We start from the raw sequence: 23,802 nt of genomic DNA on the forward strand, positions 1-23,802 counted from the left end.
GGTTGTTTCGATTAAGGTTTGCTTCTGGAGCTGTCTGTGAGGGGTCGCCTGGACTCTGTTAATTGATGTGGGAAGAGCCACCTTAATTGCATGAGGGGCCATTCCCTGGGCACAGGACTCTAGCAAATGCAGAAAGTGTGCTGAGCCCCAGCATGCAACAATCATCTCCAGCTTCCTGGCTGTGACTGCAATGTGACCAAATGCTTTGTATACACACAGTGACAGCACCTGGCACACGAAAACAATTGGGTACTGAGTAAGTCCTTTTTTCTTGTGATGGTCATCTTAACTGAGTAATGTTGAAAAATGGTAGAAGGATAAATGTGACTAGGAAACTAGGAGGAGCCCCCCCCCCCACACACACACACTCACCAATGCACACAAGGAAACATGGTAGGTTATCAATGTGGTGACTGGTGAGTTTCGGCAACACTGACACTTCCTCTTAATTAACCCTTTTCATTGATTTTACATACTGACCACAGTTTCCCCTCCCTCTTCTCCTCTCCTTCCGGTCATCCCCAACCACCTGCTCCCCATCAAGCCCACACACACATTGAAATTTTTAAATAACAAGGCCAGACAACATTAAACACAGAACTAGCATCTTGGACCAAGGATGTGGTAGGTTTGTGTGTAGCCAACTGAATTCTAATTATGTTGCATGATTTTTTTCCAGAGGCAAAGGCCCATTGAAAAACACATCTGATGTCATTAATGCTGCCAAGAAGATTGCAGAAGCAGGCTCTCGAATGGACAAATTGGCCCGTGCTGTGGCTGATCAGGTAATGCAAAAGGAAGAGGAGGAATTACTTAGTACCAGCATTCTGGGACCATTTTAAAGCACCCCATGAAATGCCTTGGCAAAATGCATGTGGAGATAGTTTCTAATATTTTACAAACTGGCCTCTGCTTGCAGCTGAACTCATGTCAAAGGTACCTTTAATTCAGTAGATGCACCAAAGGCTTAAGGAATGACAGATTAAACCAGCTTTTTCCATTACAAAACCAATTTTTAACACAATGAGGGGGCAAAACAACATAAGTCAGATGTCCCAGGACCATCTGCCCAGAGATGGTATTGCCCAGTGGGCCCTCCCACATCGACCTGTCATCAAGAAAATGTCAGGCTGGCTTGACTACAGGCCACTCTGATAGGGTATTTCCTCAATGGAAGTTCTCTCTTCTCAAATGACTTCAGCTTTTGTCAAGTTGACAAAAAGCTAGCCATGTGGTAGTACTTCGTTTTTGGTCGTGAGCCTAGCCTTTAATGGCTGAGCCATCTCTCCAGCCCATGACTCCTATTCTTAACACTGATCTTACTCTAACAGTCTGTAATTCATAATAAATTATGTTTTGCTATAAAACAGACAAATTCTTGTAACCAAGAGTAATACAAATTTCAACCATATTTTTACCTAGAAAAAGTAAATAGCAGAAAGTGAAATCCTCAGCCTCACCTGTGCATTCACAGGATGTCCAGTTGAAGCCTTCTCAGCCTTACATAGACCATTTGATTATATTTCACCAATTTCCATTCAGGCTCGATAGAACTAGAACTTCTCTCCATGCCTTGCTGCTGGAACATTTCTTGTGAGAGTCCGTTAGGCAGTAGACATTTCCAAATAACTGATTATCTCCTCAAGCTTCAATTAAAAAGAGTCTATAGTATGAGCTGCTTCAAAGTCAATATACTTTAAAATACAAAATAAGCTTCTGCAATAAAAAAGACATGTACCTCTTCTTACATGGAAACTCCATAATGAGCAATGATTGTGCTTCAGAAGGTGGCACCTTTTGAAGATCTTGAAAGGCAGAGGGCTGAGTTCATCTCTGTGGATATTCTTATACTCTTGATTTTTGAGTTGCAGTACCCAGCTAGCAGTAGATGTGTTCCCTCAGTTATTCTTCTATTTACTTTCTGTCCCACATCCCAGCCTTCACGTCAACATACCAAATAATTACACTGACCCTGTAAAGGAGAACCATTCCTCCCAGAAAATCCAACAATTAATATAGAATATGCAATAAGCATTATAATTTTAATTGTATTTATACACGATGGGTAATGTAATGGGATGTTTCTGAAAAACTAACTGATTTGGAACTTATAAGTTCAGATTATTTTCTCTGTTACCATAACAAACATCACTATCGTTTGTAGCAGCTCACAACCAAATTGTTGTTGTGGGTCATGTTAGGGTTACATCAGATTTCGGGGTTCAGAGTACTAAGTTGAATTTCTTTTTAGAAAGTTTCATGAATACTATAGAGTCCTTGCACAAGAGAAAAAGAAGACACAGATCCATCTGGATACATGCAACAAAGGAAGTCACCAACCTGAGGGAAAGCCATGGGCTAAGTCTGATAATGCTGGTGGGCACTGGGATGTGTGTAGCCACAAGACATGCTTGAGTGACTCTATATAAGACTTTTAATAAAGGGTATTTTTTTTTTCCTGGAAGTAAAAATTTAGCGGAATTTGAATGTTTTTCCCCCTTACTTACTCGGTTTCCATGTTAGTATTTCTCACGGCATTTCATTGGGTAAGTTCCATAGTCCCAGTTTTGATTCCTGTTTTTATCTTTACAGTTTAGAATATTAATTGTTGACAGTGTAATATGAGGCATTTCCTCAATACAGTTTTGATAGATAGTAAACTTAACATGAACACACACATATATTCTTACATACACAAGCATACACACATGAGAAGGAGAGACAAAGATACAAACAGAAAGAGAAAGGATTCTAAACTTATTTCTAGATTAGGAGGTAGAACATTTGAGTACTATTAATAATGTAGTAAACAGATGGAGAGTAATCCCATATCCTTTTGCTATGTTTACAGTCATTATCTGTGAAGTATCTCAAAATTTTGTTAATGTTTTATTGAAGCAGGGTATCCTTTTTCAAATCCTGGGTCACTTTTTCAAGTACAGAGATAATTTTGAATTTCTATTGGTCTGTCATTACCTTTAGAAAGGTCATAAAACATAAACCAGTTATGTTTTCACTGGTTAAGTTTGAATAATGAACACAATATTACTGAAGACTGTATTGGTTGCTTTCACTTTGCCTGAAAAAAATTTTATGAAGATTTGAGATATGCATGCAATATAAATGCTTTACGGACCACTGCATTTTTAATTACTGTTCCATTGAGATAGAACTCCTGGTTTAATTTGCTGTAAGGTATTTGTATTGAAAGCTTTGTCAACCCTCTGGGGAGATATCATTTCAAAGTTCCTTCCAGTATATGGATCTCAGGAGTAGGATAAATAGTACAGTATTAAGTACTTGTAGAAAACTGAAAAGCAGTCTCAGTGGGATTCTTACTTGATAAACACATTTAGGGAAAAATATCACAATAGTAGGTGTTACATATAAAAGAAATGTTTTCATTAATTTTAACTGAATACATGGTTACATTACAGAAACTGCTCCATGGTGTTGAAAGAATTCCTCTCCTGTAGCTTATAGTAAACTCAGGTCTGTCCTTCTCCCATGTTTTATGATGGTGGTGGAGGCTGAAACTTGCTCATAGTAGTTGAATGCACTACCACTGGACTTGCACAATAGTGTCATACTTTCATGTTAAGTAAGATGCTTCAAGTTTATCTCTTGGTTATGACATCATGCATACATACACACTCACACATATGCAGTATTCTACATGTAATTTTAATTGCTTTTTAAACATGTTACATAACATTTACAAAATTCATGTGTGTATACACACATACACACACACATATTCATATATAAACATATTTACAAATACTAAACTGAACAAAACAATGATGACCTAGAAGCATCTTAAACATAACATTTGATAGCAACAGAAATATATTCCATTTACTCAGTAGTCATTGGCTTTGAAGGCTCAGGAACATGTCACAAAGACGTAGGAAATATCTACAGAAGTGGGCGTTGAACTCTGTGCACGTGATGGCTATCTATCTACTCAAATTACAGTGCAAGTTAATCTTCCAAGAGAACTGACTGGTTGAAGGACTCTGTTGCTATAGTTAAGGGGTATTTCACCTAGTTTCACATATGGCCTTTCAGATCGTCCTGAGAAGTTTACTAGGTTGTTACATTTTTTTGATAAGTAGGGAAAACCCATTAAATTCATAGACTTAGTTAATTGGGGCATTCCTAGAAAATGAAAAGAAACCAATGGTCTATCTAACTAATTGAACTGAACCTACCCTGCCCCACTTCTGCTTTAGTACAAATTGTCACAGAAGTGTTGGACTTTTGGCATCCATTGCTTTATATCTGTGCTTCCTCATGTTGAGAAAGTAGGGAAAAAAACTAGAAACAAAGAAAGCTGTAGAACAGTAATTTTCTTGAGCTCACAAGATAGGTAACAGAATAGTCTCAAGTAATGCCGACATCCCAAGAAAATGTCATACATCATCTTCACTAGTTCCCCCTCCCTTTTTAGACTTGAGTCTGTTGCATTTTGGTTGACATATTCCCAATATTCCACATTATTTCATGTGTCTCTACGCCCTCTTCATTTAAGTTAGTTTTCATCATTTATTGATTTTTTTTTCCTGGCTTTTTCGAGACAGGGTTTCTCTGTGTAGTTTTGGAGGCTGTCCTGGAACTTACTCTGTAGACCAGGCTATCCTTGAACTCACAGAGATCCACCTGCCTCTGCCTCCCCAGTGCTGGGATTAAAGGTGTATGCCACCAATGCCTGCCCTCATTATTTATTGTTATTGCATATGTGTGTTCATATGTATAAAACCCACTAGCTCCAATTGGTGTTGCCTGTATGTACATGGGTATAGGCTGACAATTGCATCATGGGTGACTACCAGGGGGCTTATCACTCAAGAAATTTGTGTCTCTTTCCCTCTGCAACCCTGGACTTTCTGTAGCTCTTTGACTAGGGGTCAGACCTTGTGAGGCCATCCTCAACCCATGCTGGAATGCAGACTCATGTGGTGTTGTGCAGTATTTATGCAAACAACCATGGAAGCAGAGAGTTCATGGGTAAAATCTTACCAAAGTGGAGCTAACCACTGGAAACCATTGACTGTGGCATTTCTCTAGTGCATCACAAAAAAAGCAGAGCTAAATGAATGTAATTAAGTATGTGACACCAAAGGCTTTTAAACTGTAAGTGTTAGAAACTGAAGAGCACTTACTAATTGATACCCTCTTTTGTTTTATAGTGTCCTGATTCAGCATGTAAGCAGGATTTATTAGCCTACCTTCAGCGGATTGCCTTGTATTGCCATCAGCTTAACATCTGCAGCAAAGTGAAGGCTGAAGTTCAGAATCTGGGAGGAGAGCTCATTGTGTCAGGGGTAAGCTGGGATTCTGGCTTCACAATGTCAAGTCCCCAATGCTGTACTTCCAAGGCAAGCATTCTTGGCAACAGTACTGCTAAAACACCAAATGACAGTGATTCACAGCTTTAAAAAAATGTTATCACCATTATTCCAGACCTTACAATAGCTCACAAAGAGCAATTTGATTTTCCAATTACCCCATGTTTATACTAGCCTTGTAAAACCTCCATTCTTCACAAGAAAACTAATTTCATAGTCTGGAAACTCATTGCCAAGCTGTGACTATTCTAATTATTGGGGGCTTTTTGCATATTTACTCATTGTGAGTCGGCTTCCCCTTTGTTAGTGCCGGTAATTTTCATTCTCTGTTCAGGAGCCAGCCTCTCTAAATGTGGACTGTGTTCACAAGTTAGAGACGATGAGACATTTATCAGGTTCCAATGCACACTAGGTTCTCAGTAACCCTTGGCAGTCAATTGTCTGAGTTTAATACATGTTGATGTGCTGTTGCCAAAACCTTAGGTAGTTATCAAACACTGTGTTATATATTCTTGGGTAGATCACCCTAATATTTTTTTTCATTAAAAAAAAAAAAAAAAACCTATCTAAATCATTTCCATCAAAGAATAGAAACAAAAAGTTCATGGAATTTTTAGAAGAATCAAATCAAGGTTTCTTGGCAAGATTTCCAAATGTTTGTGTCGAGGCTCTTCACCTTGACTCCTTTTCCTCCCTCCTCCCCTTTCTCTCTCAACCCAGGGTGCCATTTGCTATAACGATGTCCATGTTCCAAAGTGTGGCCATGCCACCCTTAGTTCTTTTCCCAGCTACCCATGAGGCAGCCACTGTACCTGTGGAATGAGCAGGAACAGAACCCTGTCAATGTGATGAGTGTGAGCAAATCGTCAGTTCCTTCTGACATCCTTTCTGTTGTCTTGGAAAGTCACCAGTACAGTTTGGTAAATCTCTGTGAATGAGTATAAACCATCCTCAAGGCAAGTGTTTCTGTCCCTGTGTGGCTTGCCTTGCTGAAAACATAGCTGGGGAAAGAGACGCTCTGGCTGGCATGCAGGTCCCATCTGGGCCGTCCGTTCCATGCAGTCGAACCTTAGAGCTCAGTCAGTTGGCTATTTTGTGCCTCTTCCCAAAGCACAGTCACCTCTTTGCATTTCCCAAATGATCCCTGCTTCAACATTCTTCCACGGTCAAGCTACCTGTCTTGCAGTGTGTCTTTTTTGTCTATCTGGTGATGATCAATTCTCCTTTGCCAAGAAGTGATCAAAACATTGCATCTCCCTTGCTTCCTTTCTGATCTTCAGCCGTGATGGTACAGCTCTCCATACCACTCTGCTTCCATATCCATTTGTCCGCAGCACCTGTGAAACCAAGTGCTTTTTGTTCCGCTTGCCTCATGTGCTTCCATTTGTTACTTTTCTTTCAAATCTTACGATTGACACGGATGCTCAGGGTATCCTTGTGGATCTCAGACTCCATCCCTCTCATCTGGGCGAATAATTTCCCTGGTAGAGCTGCTGTCCATCAACTTCTCAGTACTCATTGTCTGTCACTGCTGCTAGAGCTTCATTTCCATCGTCCTTCATCATGTAGATGTAGCCCATGGCTTTGAATCACTCGCACTGTTGGCGTTTGCAGAGGTGTTTGAGACCGAGAACACCACCAAGAAGCCTGTTTCCTTCCTAGAGTCTTACTAAGCTCATAAGTCCTCGCGTGGGAGAAGGCTTCTTATGCAGGAACGCTATATACCTCTATGATAAAGCAGAGTCAAGTGCGTTATGAACATTGGCTGTCATACTGCTCAGTTACGCTCCTACTCAGGGCCGCCTCATGGCTTTCGTTTACTAGCTTGACTGCTGTGTGGTTGCCTCATCTGCATCTGTAGCCCGCTGTCTCTCCCACTTCTGCTGTCGTACGAGTCCTCATCCTTTTTCACTGATAGCCTAAATGAAGAAAAATGTAAGACGCAATAAACATATCGTGCAAAATAGCCACAAATGACTGCCTTCAGAGTTCTGAAAGTCAAGGGTAGGAGACCCCATACATACAAATTTTCAAATATTTTGCCAAGAAAATTTCACCAGTGTATATGCCTCATTTGTATTGTTCTCCTTTGGAACAAAATGGCTACGTTTTTCAAGAGAAGTAGCTATTTCACATATATTATTTCAAAAGGAGATATCTTTCTCTTGCTTGCCTTCCCCTTATCCATGGAGTTCATCAAAATGGTTTCTTCTCTGAAATATATGAAAACTACCAGGAAGTCTGCATCCCTGTTAAATGAATAGAGATTTGGATAGGTTATCTGCAGTTGCCAAGAAATATTGACTTTGAAAAGATAAGTTATGTTTTATGCTAACATGGTGAGCACATATTAAAATAAGATACACATGTATATACCATGTCTGCATATTGATGTTTTATCTATTTCTGGCCTGGAACTGGCCTGTTTTACTGTGCCTGCTTTTGACTTGAAATGGTGGAGAAGGAAAAGTGAACTAATTATGGGAGAGAATGGCCATAAAAACCTCTTTCTGAGTCATGACAGAAATTACAGTTCAAGTTCAAGGTGTAAGTCTTTGGAGACATTCTCACATCTCCTGTCTGAAAGTCACTCATTCTCTGCTGGTAATCTATTTTCTAGGTTGGCTTATATAATTTTGAACAGCCCAAAGGTGCAGTTCTTATTAAATTTCAAGACAGTATGTGTGTTTGTGAGCCAACCCGTCCAATTTAGTTATAAATAAAATAATGCACATTTTTTAAAATCAATAGAATGATATGAATATTAGGACAAAGAAAGAAATGGATTTAAGAGATAGCCAGTTCGAGTATGAACTAACCGTTTAAATTTTGTGTTGTTTGATGTTGTAAGTCCATTTCGGGGAAAGAAACAAAGGATGAAGGGGTGCGTGAAGAAGCATAACGCAAGAAGAAAAAGGGGGGAGGGGAGGAGAAACTTTGCCACGGTGTACCAAAGTAGTTTAGCATAACAGCATGTTAAATGTGACGGCATTGTATTATCATGGGAGGAAACTTGAGCCAAAGTGTACTTTTGTCTCCTTTAAGTGGCTGTGTGTATAGTGGTGTATGTATCTGTTAGAGCTGTGCAAGTGCACAAGTGGGTATCCATCCACATTTGTGCACATGCATGTGAAGAAAGACCAGCATGGGCTCTCTTTTCTCTGGCACTCTCCACCCTTGTTCTGTGAGAAAGCGTCTTCCAGGCAAACTGAAGCCCATTGATTTGGCTTGTCTGGATGGCCCACCAACGAGCTTCAGAGATCCACTTGTCTCTGCGTCCTCTGGTGCTGTGTTCCAGGCACAAGCCACAGTGATGGGCTTTTCACATGGTGCTGGAGCTAGATCTCAGGTCTTTATGCTTACAAGGGAGCCAGTTCATCAGCTTGCTGACTCTTCAGGCCCCAGAGCCAAAGTTTTTTAAAAAATGTAAATGTTACTTTGATTATTTGTTATTTTAATTAAAATGAATTCTTCATATATTACACCCCAACCTAGCTCCTCCCACCTCCCTCTAGCTCCACCTCCCTCTAGCTCCTCCCACCTCCCTCAAGCCCCAGGCCCACTCCCTCTCTGAAAAGAGCAGGCTTCTAGAGATGACAGCCAAACAGGACAAAACAGGGTCTAATAGAACAAGGTGAAAGCAATCCAACAGGAGGAAAAAGAGTCTCAAGAGCAAGCAAAAGATTCAGAGATATACTGACTCCCACTGTTAGGAGTCCCACAAAACCACCAAGCTGACAGCCATGAAGTATATACAAAGAGGACCTGGTACAGACACATAAAGGCCCCTTAGCTTGCGGTGTCAGTCTCTATGAGCTCATTGAACCCTGCTTAGTTGATTGAGTGGACCATGTCATAATAAAATAATTGTCTGAACTTTAAAAATGTAGCATTATTCATTTTAGAACTTTACAGAATATATTTTGATTGTATTCACCAAACCCTCTCCTAAGCAGCTCCAGACCTAACCTTGACCTCCCCACTCCTTTCTGACCTTTTGTTCTCTTGAAAAAAAAAAACTTGTTTTGAAGATTTATATTTTATATATACATGTGAGTGTCTGCATGTGTGTCTATGTACTTCTTGTAGAGGCTAAAATACAGTATCCTATCCACTAGAACTGAAGTTACAATTTTGAGCCACCATATGGGTGCTGGGAACTTTAATGCAAACAAGTGCTCTTAATTGTTGAGCCATCTCCCCAGACTCTCTATCCTGTCCTTTTCTTCCTTCCTCCCTCCCTCCCTTCCTCCCTCCCTTTCTTCCTCTCTCCCTCTTTCCCTTCCTCCCTCCCTCCCTTCCTTCCAAGTCTGTCCGTCTGTCTGCCTATCTTCATAGGAGCCCATTGAGACCACCTTGTGCTACATGTAAATGTATGTGTGTGGGGCCATTCACTGGATTGTAGGTAATCTACCAGAACTCCCTTAAAGGCCAATTCTCCCTCTCTCATAAGCCATGGCGTATCAGTAGCTACTTAGTTAAAGGTGATGCTCTTGAGGGGCTTGCACCTCTGTGCTGGGATGCTGACTGACTTGATCCTGTGCAGGGATTGTACACGTAGCCATAGCACCTGAGTTCAGGAGTGCAATGGTCCCTCCATGTCCATAAGACACAGTTTCACTTCCTAGGTGGCCTCTCAGCCTCGAGGGAAAGTGATGACACACTTGCCTCCTATGTGGCTGAACACTCACTGATAGTTTTTCTCTGCCGTTTTATCAGTTGTGAGATTCTGTGCTAACCACAATCCACTGCACAAAGAAACTTCTCAGATGAGGTCTGAGGGGTCCACTCATCTATAGTTACAGAGAATAAGGAAAGAACTGCATGTTATTCATTACTGTGTTTGGAATGGTGGTGTATGTGTGTATGCCACAGCAATTGTATGGAGGTCAGAGGTCAATTTTGTGAGTCAGTTCCATCCTTCAACCTTTAAGTGGGTTCTGGGGATCGAACTCAGTTCATCAGATCTGTGTGACAAGCATGTTTACTGGCTGATCATCTCACTGGTCCAGATGGAAGGCATTCTAATTGTACATATTTTACCTTATGCATTTATCAAATTCAGATATAAAGTGAAGATGAATATTCATGGTGACTGATGAATAACATTCTATAAAATACTGTAAACAAATAAATTTCAAATTCATCCTGACAATAGCATATAAATATAGAAAAAAATAAAAAATAAAGCAAGAGTGCAATGTCTGGTATACATGATCTGATCTAAAGTAACATATAAAAAAGAAAATGTGCAATGTCATATATATGTGTGTATATGTCTAGTTGATAAGGGTGACATCATCTCTTGAAAAACATATGTAAGTCTTCATATTTTGTAACAGGATGAAATAGTCTGGGAAACCACCATTACATCTAACTGTTCAGACTTACACTTTAAGCCTCTCCTTTTTTGGAGTTTTTAAAATATCTTTCGATTTTGCTATAGTCGATTGTTGATTATCTCCCATGATCAAATCATAGCAGTAATGGGGGAATCTAAATTGCTAGCTATTCCCACATGGAGTTAGAGCACATTTCTGTGTTTCTTTGGAACAAAAGGAGATACATTTAAGAAATTCACAGCAATTCGGAGGAATTTTATTCTGATCTTCTAGCCAGTGGGTCATTAAGTATTCAGGCTTAAAGAAGCTACCTCCCTTGATCTATAAATGGCCTCAGTTTATAGTAAGATGACATAAATTCCAGATAATAAGTCTGTATTGGGGATTGTGTACTGTACAGCAGTAGGAAAATCAATTAGGTATTTATCAACTCCAAAATGGAAACCATTCTTAGTACACACTTTATTGGTAAGGTGAGTTGCCACATGATGTAGATTTTCTCCCTAAACCCTCACCTCCAATCTATTGGGATGGCAAAACTTCAACATGTACTTACATTTTGATCGCTCGTTCTATTTTATACTCATAGTAATACCAGCACATTCAGGGTACTGACTTTTTTTTTTAACAAATTCTATAGGACAAATAACTGTTAATTGTTTTTTTTTTTCAGTAAAAGTTACTCCTCTCAAGAGTATAAACATGGCATATAACGTTCAAGCTCATATTTTTGAAGAACTAGGGAATCAAAATTTTAATATAAAAGTAAAAAGTAAAAATTATTCTTAGATGTTAGGTGTTATAGGGATCTAGGATGTCAGTTAGCTGATATCTAAACAGCCCTTTGCTAAGGATGATGGGACACTGGTGCAGTATACAAAGAGGCATATATATATATATATATATATATATATATATATATATATATATATATCCTGTGATAGGGGCTCTCAACTTACCAATAGGCTTAGTTCTATATTATTTTCTCATTTGCTTCTTTGCTGCTGTAATAAAATACCATGACCTGAAGCAACACGAGGGAGGGAGTCTATAATATTGAGGAAAGCATAGCAGCAGAAAGTGGGAAGAAAGAATAGGAAATGGGATGAGGTGACAAATCCTCAAAGCCTCCACCACTAATGTACTAACTCTAACAAAGTTCTGCTTACTGAAGGCTCCATAAATTCTCCAAGCAGTGCTTCCAACCGTGGACAAAGCATTCAAGTGCTATTAGGGATATGTTTCATTCAAACCATTGTATGTCTATTGAAAGAAATTATTCACTGATAAGAGTAAAACCAGTGGAGGTGGCAGTCCTGAATTATTTTATATATAGAAAAGAACTATATTTCAATGTACTCGTTTGAAAAAAAAAAAAAAAGGCACACTCTGTGGGAAGGCCAGAACATGAGCCAAGTTAATGACCCATTTTATCTGGACATGTTTATGATTAAGCTATATTTGATCTCACCAGATCCATTTGGTGGCATCACCTAAACTTGTACAGGGCTGATGAGCTAATTTTAGTTTCGTTTGAGAACTGTATTAGTTTCATTTTCTGTTGACAGAAAGCAATTTAAGTTGAAAAGATTTATTACATCACAGACCACAATTACATGTTGGGAAAATCAAGGCAATGGGAGCTTGAATAAGCTGATCACAATGTACTCAATACTAGGAAAGCAGAGAGGACAAATGTATGATACTGCTCAACTTTTCCAGTTATGCCATGCTGATTACTCTGCCTTGGAAATGGTCCCATATTTCATTCTATTGGGTGTTGCTACGTCAGTTAACAAAATCAAGAAAATCCCCCAGGGGCATGACCAAAGGTCCATCTCCCAGATGATTCTTGATGATATCAAGTTGACAATTAAAAGTAATTTTTACAAAGGCCCTGTTTCTTATAAAATTAGAAAGAGTTAATGGTTTTAAATAGGATGTATTGGTTCCAGAATTCTCAGTATCACCACATATTCCGTTGAGTCTTTAACGCATATCAAGTCATGAAGAGTCTCTAATTAAAAGAAAAGCAAATAATTAACACCTTAATCTATGATCAATGAATACTTTAGATTTCACTTGATATTCTGAGAATTATTTGGCAGCCAATTAACAATAAAACCTTTTAAAAACTTAGATATTGTATACATGGGGTTAAATAATTGGGGTGGGGGGAGATAACTGGCCATATCTTGCAGTATCTGTAATCTAGACAAACTTATGGAAATAGCATTGCCCTATAAAGTATCAATGCAAGGAATATTCTAGTCCTGAGCACTTTTTCACATGTGATAGCTCTTTAAAGTTCTATTCCAAGATCTTCATTATTATAAATATTTAAAGTAATACTTTCAAATAGGGCTTGAGGATTTAGCTTAGTGGTAGGGCATTTGCTTAGCAACCTTGGGGCCTTGGTCTTTGGTGTCTAGCATTAAAAAAGTAATGTTTAAAGTAATGATTAGATAAGCATTGTAAAAGAAACCTTTTGAAACTATAAGAGGAGTTTCATATGTGCTTGCTCCCTAACCATAATCAAATAATTTTGAGAGGTCAAATCATTCAGTGAATAAAGTACATAAATATACAATCCCTGCTTTCTGGTTTCCCTGTATTGTAGGATTCATCAGTGTTAGCAAGAATTACTTAAGACACTAATCAATACTTCGTTTGCTAATCTATGGTAGCGTTTCCCCTCATTTACACTCTGATTTGCCCACAGCAAAGCTTCTGGGCTGAAGGAAGGATAGTGACGGAAACAGATAAAATTCAAATAGTTGATATGTTAAATAGATAAAACAAGGAGACTCAATATTAAACCATTCACTATAGATGCTCTGGAGATTCTGTTGTTGGCTTTTGTGTATAATTTTGCATTACCCTAAATGCCCAGGAATACAGCAAAGCTGACTGGATGGGCCCTGTTCAGTGCTCTGTCTGATAAAGTTCAGAAAAGAGGGTTCTTCTAAGGAGGATCAGTGTTTGTTCAAAAGTTCTCATGATTTGGAATAGAGAGTACCACTGGAATGCATCATTTTGGCTGGAAGATTTCATAGGTTCTGATGACCAGTGTGACTGCTGTTAGTGAAATATAGGAGTGTGTAGATGGGATGGCTATGAGAGAATATGTGTTGAGGTATTACTAATTTCCAACGACAAACTAACAGTCAAGAATTCAAAGACATGCATCGATTTCTCATCCCCACCAGATAGTTTCTGATTCCTTGAGTTCAGCATCCATTGATTCTTTCACACTTTTACTATGTGAAGACACAGTGTTCTGTAGGAGTTGAAAAAGTCATTCTTAGCTTTTTAGTCTCTACTTGCAAACAATTACCATGGAGGGTATTTTCTTCCTATTGTGATTTATTAGACTATATTTCCCATCTCTTTTTCTATGTAGTTTCTCAGCTTATTGGGATGTTTGGGATTTTCTGCTAGAATGGAAGGGTCCTTTCTGATGGCTACCTTTGTGTCTTTACTGTTCCCTTAATTCACTGAATTCTGAAAACAAAAGTGTTACTTGCTGTTGCCTACATTCTTTACCTATAGGTGATTTCATCAAGTGCTTTCTCCAGCCTAATTTAAATGAAATACGGCTTTGATCACAGCCCTCAGAAGAGAAATATGTGACACATTATGGTCCATGTATCTTATAAATAGGAAAGGCTTCTGGATGGGCAATATGGAGTTTTCTTATTTCAGATTCCCGGAACTGCTTCAGAACGCATCATCTCATCCTAGTCTTGAACAGTCAACTTTCCTTTTAGACAAATGTATTTTAAATCCTCCATCTTCATCCTATTTTCTAGAAGGCAAGCTTTCTTAATTTAGACTGTTAATCTTTCCTCTCTTCATCAATGCTATATCTCGTTTTATTACTTTTCTCCAAATACCTTCATCTATGCAGATGCCTTGCTGATAATGAAGTTGACTGGAACTGGGGCTAGATGTACTGTCACACCTCTATGACCTATGTCTTGACCTCATTCATCCACTTTCTCTGACAAATCTAATTTACACCTAAGAGTGATCGTCTTGGAAAGGTTCCAGTCAGGGTCATTTTTTAAAGAAGTATCTACTCTTTTCTGCTCTTATTGTTATACATAAGATAGTACCGTAAAACAAACAAGCCAAACAAGTACGCCTTTACCAAGGAACTTCTGATTCAAGCATGCCCCTGTGGTTGTTTACTGAGACTTCTCTCAAGATACTTTTCTTCAATAATAGCACTGTGCTCAAGTTGTGTGGCCCTGGCCTGGTCATCTTATTCATGTTCAATTAGTTTATAAGGGCATCTGCAGATCATTCCTTTAATGTACCCCTATCATTCCTGTGGTCTCTTTTCAATCTTCTGTATTAGAAATTAAATTGGATTCATTAATGCAAAGAAATTAAAAGTCATCCTATATGTGCTAGGTCAGATGAACATTATAACTATAATTATAGAAACTTCTGTCTTACATCTTAAAATTATTTTGTGTCTTACACTGAAGAGATTCCTCATCCATTTTTAATATCATGATGGCAAATGCATGAAGCATACTATTAGTTGAAGTCAAACAGATTGTGTGAACATTGTCAAGGGGCTAGACCCTTGGGTTGCATCCTGCATCAAAGCAAGTTACATTGTTTTAACTAACATCATCACTAGAGGCATTTTCACAACCAGACACACCAAATTCACCTGAAATTTCAGCACAGTGTATTATTGTGCATCTTTTTTGATGCAGCCTAGTTTTGCATTGGGTTCCTGAAGTTGTTTTCCATTTCCCAATTATCAATAGGCAGACTGCAAGAAATAATTATGATTATAGTCCAACTTCAATATGTTCTATTTCCAGATTTATAAACTACTCAATTTGTGTTCTTTTATTGTAATGGTGTAGAAGTATAACTTCTTTACTGGGTAGTCAAAAATCTAAAGATGTGTATTGGAATATGTGCAATTGCATCATTAATCTTTATGACTTTAATTTTTTGAAACAAGTGAAGCTCTTAAGATTTCAGAACCAGCTTTGAAAATAGTAGCCATAATTGACTAGTGTATTCTCTACAAGTGAAAAATCCAGCAATGCTCATTATTAAAAACCAATGGCACATTACAAATTATTACAAATAGCTAAGATAAGCCAACTAATCAATGACTCAATATGTAAAATCTGGAAGTGAAATTTGATAGGGTCATTCACTTCAAGATCTCATGAGTAAATGCTATGGTATGCTGAATATGAATTTATGCATACAATTATATGAAATGGAAATATAGCAAGGAAAATCCATGTAGAGTACCCTTGCTTTCTCTAACTCAGGCAGACTGTCAAATGTGAGATACGGACCTTCTGCATCCACACTAGATGTTTTTTTCTTTGGTTTCATCTTGAATCAGAGACATTCTTTAAATGTCTCCAAATTTTATTTTGAAGTTGAAGATGGGAGTCATGTTGCTAATTCTATCATTAATTTGAATTGAGTAACTTCTGTGTCCCAAACTGCTCCTAAATCTGCCAGTTTTGCATAATTTTATATTGAAATTATTGTAGTACTCATATACTTGGTAAATGACAATAGAATTAGAAATTGAACTACACTGATTTAGGAATCAAAGAATCACACACTTATTACCTATTTTAATCTGCACATGCAAACGGGCTTTGGCAATGCAAAAGGTATTATCTGGAATACTACTCTTTGCTAACATATTTTCTGCTGGTTTTATTTTTCATCTAACCCACTAGACCAGTGGTTCTCAGCTTGCCTAATGCTGAGACCCTTTAATACATACAGTTCATGTGGTAGTAATCCCCCACCAGAAAATTTTGTTGGTATTTCATAACTGTAATTTTTCTAGTTATGAATCATAGTATAAATAGTTGATATGCAGGATATCTGATATGCAACCCATAAAAGGGTCATGACCCACAGGTTGAGAAACACTGCATTAGACAGACACAGCTCTGGCTTCTATATGAAACAGGAACTGCTCTTTGGTACCAATTATTTTCCTAACCACAGTTCCCACTCCATAACTTGGAGCATTTCACATTTTTATATTTCTAAGCCATCACATGGAAAGAACCATCATAGTTCCTTATACATTGCTGCATGGTCACTGAGATAAAACTGGACTCAGACATTACAGTTTTGCCTGTAAGACTGGAGTTGACTATTCCAACAATGTTTGGTCAGGCAGTTAGCTTCTGGGTCATATAAACTTGACTTTCTCCGTATGAAAGTACAGGGGTTTGGGGAACTATATTATCTTGATTTTCCTAGAGTTTTGAAAATGGCCTTTACAGGCTAGTGAAGATACATAGTATAATTTGTAACTATGGAAAACATTTTCTAAAAATCAAAACAAAAAACCAAAATCCAAAACAAAAAAACAGCAAGATTTTCAGAATAGCCTATATTGAGACTATTTCAGAATTTTCAAGGTAGAAATAGGCATTGGTTATTGGCTTATCTTTTCAATCATGCCTTTCACACAACCCCCCTTGGGTTCCAAAATCAATAGTAAAAATTTGCAGTTACAACAATGAATGCTCCCCAATGAATGAGGTAAGTTCCCCCCCCTTTTTTTTTTTACCACATGCTGGGTTATGTATGGAGGTCAAGACCATTACCAAGCTCACATAGCAGGACACTGGAACCTCCAAGCAAGGCACCTGGAACCCCCACATTTTGTTCCAGGCTTTAGAGTAACAGCTAGCCCTTGCTTTCTCTCTTGGCAATGTTCAATGATTTTAATAGAGGAGTCATTCCTTTTGAGCCCATATAACTATCCATGATAGTGTGCTGGGCATGAGAGGGTGCTTCTTCATCCTTCTCGGAGACGGTCCCTTTATCTGTTGGATACCTAAAGAGGAATCTGAATGACTGGCTGCTTAATGTCAAGAAAGCTGCACATATCTCTTTCAACACCTAATTCCTTCATAACCTCTTTCTCCTAGGTAATTCCCTGTTCCCTCTTCCACTTCCCCAGTTCCCTCCCAAGTAGGATACGGGATTTTTTTTTTTCTCTTGCTCTCTCTCTCACTTTCTCTTTTCTGTATCTCTCGGAAATCAGACAGGAGTTCAGAGCAATTTCACTACCTTTTATGAGGTAGATTGTGATGTCATAGATGGGGGCAGGGCTAGTCAACTTTCTACCCACCTCCCAACCTGTGCTGAGGGAGCTCCGATCGGGAGTGGAAGCCGTGACTCCTCCATGGTAAGTAACTTCGCTTTATAATCTAATAATATCTTTTGTTGTAATAATTAATTCTGAAGAGTGGGTGTGGGTGGGGATGTGCTAGAATTCCAGGCAAATGAGCACAAGCAAGCTGAAACACTCTTTTCCTGATCAACTTTGGCCCAAGGCCCTATTTGTTTGTAAGAAGGGTTAGGAATCTGAGCAGGGATAAACTTCCACTGGTATCCAAACTTGAGAAGCGCACATGGTTTTACCATTGCATTTCGGTCTTTATTCCCATTGGGACTGAAAAGGTGCAACATGTGGTCATCTGTCAGGCAGTCTCTGGGTCCTCCCCTGAAGAATGCTAGTCAAGAGGATATGCTGATTATTTGTCTTTAAAGAGAAATGCAGGACCATGGAATGTCCTTTATTGCCATTGGCCCTGAGACATTCTCAGCACTTCTAAAATCATGGGGGTAAAAAGGAAAAGGAACTGTTTTCAACATGCTTGATTTAGGTTAAAAAAAGAGAAAACTTCTTAATGCCATGACAGAATTGACATTTTCAACAAAAAAGAAAAAAAAAAAAGTCACCACTTTTGCAAGTTTAGTCTCACAAGCAAAGATACTACATTTTTTTGTATGTTTTTTGTTGCTGTTGAGTGTTGTAATACTATTTTTATTGGGTCACTTGGTGGTTAATATGTGTGGAAAGCTGCTGTTCTTTGAGTTTCTGTTGCTGATTAGCTCTTTATATGCTTTACTGCTTAGAGAGAAAAGATGAAGCAGGGTGAGCCTTTCTCTTGGCTTCTTCCCTTGTTCTTTCCTGAGTAATTATTAAAATGCTGCAGCTGGAAGCTGTGCCTGAGAGGGAAAAAGGGGATCATGAATGCAGTTCACCTTTTAGGGGATGTGGAAGACTAGGATGGGCTTCTCTCTTTTCCTTCCTTCCTTTCTTTTTCTTTCTTTCTTTCTTTCTTTCTTTTTTTTTTTGTTAATTGAATTGAGAACGAGGCCCTCTTGGAAAGAGATGAACACATTTAGGTATGGAGTATAAAAATATTGAAAGAGGCTATGATTTATGGTTTTCAAAGTATATAGCCTTAATTAGGCATTTACTCGAGCATATTGATGGTGAAAACTTGGGCCAGTTTCATTGGAGATCTTTTTTGTTGTTGTTATTTTGTTGCTGTTTTTTATTGAAACACGGTCTCATATATCTCAGGGTGACCTCAAGGTCAGTATATAGCTGAGAATAATCTTGAATTTCTTATCCCCCATCTCCTGAGTGCTGGGATTATAGATGTACACTTCACACCAAGCTTAAAGCTGTGGTAGGGATTGACCCCAGGGCTTTTGGTATGCTCAGGAAGAACTTTACCACTCATCCATATCCACAACTCCACAGTTTCTCTGTTCTCTGATTTATTCTGAATGTGTAGTTCTTATGCCAGATTTGTAGAACTTTATATTTTAGTAAGCACTGGTGGTACTGGGAATTTGGGACCTGCAGGGGTGGTGTTTCTAGAATCAATTTCTCCCTTAGATACATAGTCTAAAAACTGACTACCGGTTTAGACCTTTTGAACCTAGTAAAGAAAAATAGGACCATGCTAGCCAACACGAAGATTTTGAGTGGTAATCACCAGCATCCCAAGCTAATGTTGCCATGTACACGAGAATACTAAAGTCTTCATGTTTGGTTATCCCCATCAAATCTCTTATCTACCTCTCATTAGATGCATTATACCCCCCAGATCCCAGGTAGGAGCAATTTTTCAGTGCTAGAAAATAAATGTGATGTCTACTCATAGCTCAAGTTGTTAATGTCTTTTATCAACCCCCACACAGCTGCCAGGTAAGAAATGGCAATGTTTTCCAAACTCTTGGAACACAATCATCTTTAAACTTCGTGAGTTGAGAGTGGCTGTGTTGTACGCTTGTGCAAACTCAGAGAGTCTACCATGGAATGTGTCATGCATGCACTTGTTGGTTTCCATGTGCATGTTCCATCTATAGTGGTGTTCAGTGGTTTTTTTTTTTTTTTTTTTTTACGTATTTTGTATGTATTAAAATTATAATTTAGAAATGCACACATATACTCTAAAGGAGATGGTGGATTGTAACAGCCGTTGTATTTGACAAAGATCTGTAATTGATATACTGTCCCTCTTCCAGTCACTGACTGATTAGGTTTGCCCAAAGTCAGTGATTTGCACTTTTTGGGCATCTGCTTTTCTTATCTATGAAGTAGGTGTATGCTCTATAAAGGATGTAGCCTCATGTATATAGACTCCAAAATTCTGTGTGTTATGATGTTGTAAAAAAAATGGTACCTTAAACAAGGGTTTAAAAAAGGAGAGTTGAAAAAAAAAATACAGTTTTTATGTTGCACGTATATTGAATCCTTAAAAAAAGTTCATTCAAAAATAGATTTTTAAAATATATCGTCCATCTAGTGTACTGTTTTTGGTTAATACTATAGTTGAGTAGTCCATGTTCTTTGGCATGTAACCACCATTTGATTAACTTGTTCTCTATAACCCACTTAGTTCTCATACTTTCATGTTTCTATGGTTAGGATTTTTTTGCATCACAATACACATATGTACTAAATGCACTATAAACTTACAAGTTCAAAGTTACATATGCAGTATTTTAGGGACACCCACATGTTGTGGATAAGTACTGATGAATAGAGAACTGGTAGCTGGTAAGCTTTGAGCTATATAGGAGATAAAGGGTGGTACATTCAGAACTTGAGGAATGTGCAGCTCCTGGGAACTCTAAACACCAAGTGACAACTTCGAGATTAACAGAATAAGTGCTTGAGTAACTTATTTAATAAACATCCCTATGATCTTCTAATCTAAGTGCCTAGTTTAGATTATTCAGTATAAGTATCTTCATTTCCTAATGTGATATAAAATATCTCCAATTTGCTATCTCAGGAATTACCTTTAGACTGTAAACTTGTTTATGTGGGAACAACAAACTCAGAATCAAATGTTATGAAACGACTCTGTGAGAAGTTGAGGCGATTAGCTTCAGTAGCATTGGTACAACTATTAAGTATTGGCCATATGTAGTAGTATTGGTGTTTGCGTTTCTATGTATTTGTGTTTTTGTACACGAGGATGCCAGATAAGAATGTATGTATTCACAATCCCAGCAATGTTAGTGGGCCCGAGGCTATCCTGTATTCCGGTGTGTTTTATATCAAAGTTCAAGTCAATACTGATGGTCTTATACTTTTCCTGAGTCCTTTCTGACTTAATCATATGTTTTGTTTACAACACACTTCACTTCTTCAGAGAAATTAAGAAGCCCACAAGTGAAAGGACTGTGGCTGTTTTCAATGAACATAAAGCAGGATAGCCATTTTCTAGGTTACACAGAATGTCATGGGGCCGTGCCTAGCCACGTCAGTGGAAGAAAGTTGAAGGGAAAGGGACTAGCCTCAAGGCTAACTGGTTCTCTGGTGACAATGGAAAGGGAACATTTTTATGAAGACATACTGGGCAGGCTTAGAAGTGTTAGCTGGTGATGGAAATGTCGAACAGCCAAGAGAATCTGTGTCATAAGGATGGCTTTGGAAGGCAAAGAGAACCATTCTATATATGAAGCAAGAATCATGTCACATTCTCTGCCCTAGAAAAGACACAGCTGATAAAGCTTAAGCACTAAGTAAAACTATATTATTATGTAAGTCTTTTTCCTGATATACTTGGAAGACTTTACTGATTTAGGTCTGGTTTATACGTACTGACAAACAAAAGCTATTCTAAGTCTCTGTGGTATAGACTAAGTGAGGATTTGTAGTGTGTGCTCTGCCTCACTTTCTTATCATCTAAATCCATCCAAGTTACTATTTTGACCTAACGGACTTGATTTCCATGAATATAACTACCCTGCAGCCTATCCCCATTCCCAGATTCTCAGGGCTTTGTAACTAAATAAGGATTTGGCTCACACCATTCTGTGAAATGCTTTTTAGTTTCTTAATGTGACATCAAAATTACCTTTTAGATTTTATTATCTCAGGAAATCATCCCCCCCCCCCCAGGCTAAACTTGACTACGTAAGAACACTGAAGTTTAGTGATCAAAACCAGTTTTCCAAATGAGAAAAATTTCTGTTAGAGTTAATTATTCAATATGAAGTTCAAAATGAAACTTGAATTATTTTTCAGAGACATTATAGATCACAAAGGAGGGCAGTGATATTAGAACTGCTTGTTCAAAAAGAATGTTGACAATGATCTCTTTCTCCCTAGGTTGGAGCAAGCATACTTCTAGAGAATTCTAGAAATAACCGTATCTATAAAGTAACACATACTAAATATATAATATGATGTGTATTGTTTGATGTAGTATAGATACACAGATGAAATTATCATGGAAGATAGATGTCTAAAACAAGTAACATTGATATGTTACAATAATCTTCCTGTAAGAAATATAAAATATAATGCAAGTTAATTTGAATGTGTATGTAGAAAGGGAAAATAGCCAAAAGAAAGCATCATATCATGTCTATCTTTCTGCATAATTTACACACATACATGTATCTTTACAGACATAGAACTGTCATGGAAGAAGAGTTTTCCAGGGAGAGTATACTCTAAGGAGAAAACCAGAAAAATCATACTGTTCATGTATATGTACATTTTAAACCGATTGGGTCTGAAAATCAGAAAAGGGTAGAAAGTGTTTGCCTTCTTACTTCTGTTATTCAGTCAGTGTTCTCTTTTCCTTTTTAATGACCAGAATATTTGCATGGAAAACTCAGCATAGAGTTAGAAGGAGGCTAAGGAAATGTAGAACCTGGGCTAAACTGCAGATGTTTTGAATAAAGATGATAGAGAGTAGGATCTTGGAATATCTAATTAACTACCAACTTCTTAACACACACCAGGTGATTCACTTTCACACCTCTGTTTCAAAATCTGCAAAGCAACAAACTGACTCATCTTTCTGTTCTTGGAAAAAGTTTCTGAAGGAAAATTTGAAGATTTTAGGAGTTAAGAAATTAGAGAGATTTAGAGAGTTAAAGGTAACTTTATTGGTTAGGTTTTCATAGCTGTTCCTAATATGCCTTGGGGGGAAAAAAAAAACAATTTAAGGGTTGAACTTACTGTTTTGCTCAATCTTTCTGGTTGTTGAGTCATGGTCACTTGACTCTATATCTAAGCCAGGTTGAGGCAGAAGATAATGGCAATGGAAGCATGTAGCGAAGGCTGCTTACCTTAGGAGATAGCTTTTTGACAAGCCCCCTGGGGCTTTCTCCTAATTAGGCCTGTCTTCCTACTGTTGGTCACTTCCCAGTAATGCCATCATGTTATGAACCCATCCAAGGATCAATCCCCTAATTAGGTTAGTGTGCTTAGGATTCTAATTATTTCCTAAAAATTAACTGCTGGCAGCTAAGCCACCGATTCATGAGCCTGAGGGGGACATTTCACATTCATATTGAAGCAATAATGGAAAACCATTCATCAAATAGTTCATTTACACCTTGAATACACATGAGAAAAAATGTTATAAAAAACGATGGTTAGTAAATCTAAGGAATCAGTAAATGATGAACTTAAAGGGAGAAAGGGAGAGTTTGGGTCTGTAAAGACCCGAGAGGTGGCTTTGTGTATTTTGTTTGTCATGTTCTGATATGAGACGTTAGGGAAGAACAAAACTAAATAGCTCTATAGCTCCAAATTTGTGAAAGAGATTTGTATTTATGTGGGTGTGTTGAAATGGGGAGGGAAGAAGAGAATGTGAGAAGAAATAGAGAGGAAAGAAAAACTCAGAGAAGTATTTGTTTCTAGAGTGGTATTGACAGAGTTGTTTGATGACTTTAAGTGAAAGTCTTTGAAAAAATAAAATAATGCAGGAAAAACATTCATGTGCTCATGCTCCTGAAATGTGACCTAGATG

General features: G+C 38.0%; 1 protein-coding gene across 2 annotated transcripts in view; it reads left to right on the plus strand.

The window, feature by feature from the left end:
* Ctnna2 (catenin alpha 2) overlaps positions 1-23,802 on the plus strand; it is a 1,034,505-nt gene that overhangs the window by 992,874 nt on the left and 17,829 nt on the right. Inside the window, exons 16-18 of one of the 2 annotated variants that reach the window (XM_051202772.1) lie at positions 680-785; positions 5,193-5,327; positions 17,763-17,906. In XM_051202772.1, the coding sequence (XP_051058729.1) occupies positions 680-785; positions 5,193-5,327; positions 17,763-17,906 (385 nt within the window). The remainder of the gene's footprint in view (positions 1-679; positions 786-5,192; positions 5,328-17,762; positions 17,907-23,802) is intronic. The other variant, XM_051202773.1, reaches the window with a different exon arrangement.

This window comes from Phodopus roborovskii, unplaced genomic scaffold (genome assembly GCF_943737965.1).
Source record: "Phodopus roborovskii unplaced genomic scaffold, PHOROB, whole genome shotgun sequence".
In the NCBI taxonomy this organism is placed as follows: domain Eukaryota; kingdom Metazoa; phylum Chordata; class Mammalia; order Rodentia; family Cricetidae; genus Phodopus; species Phodopus roborovskii.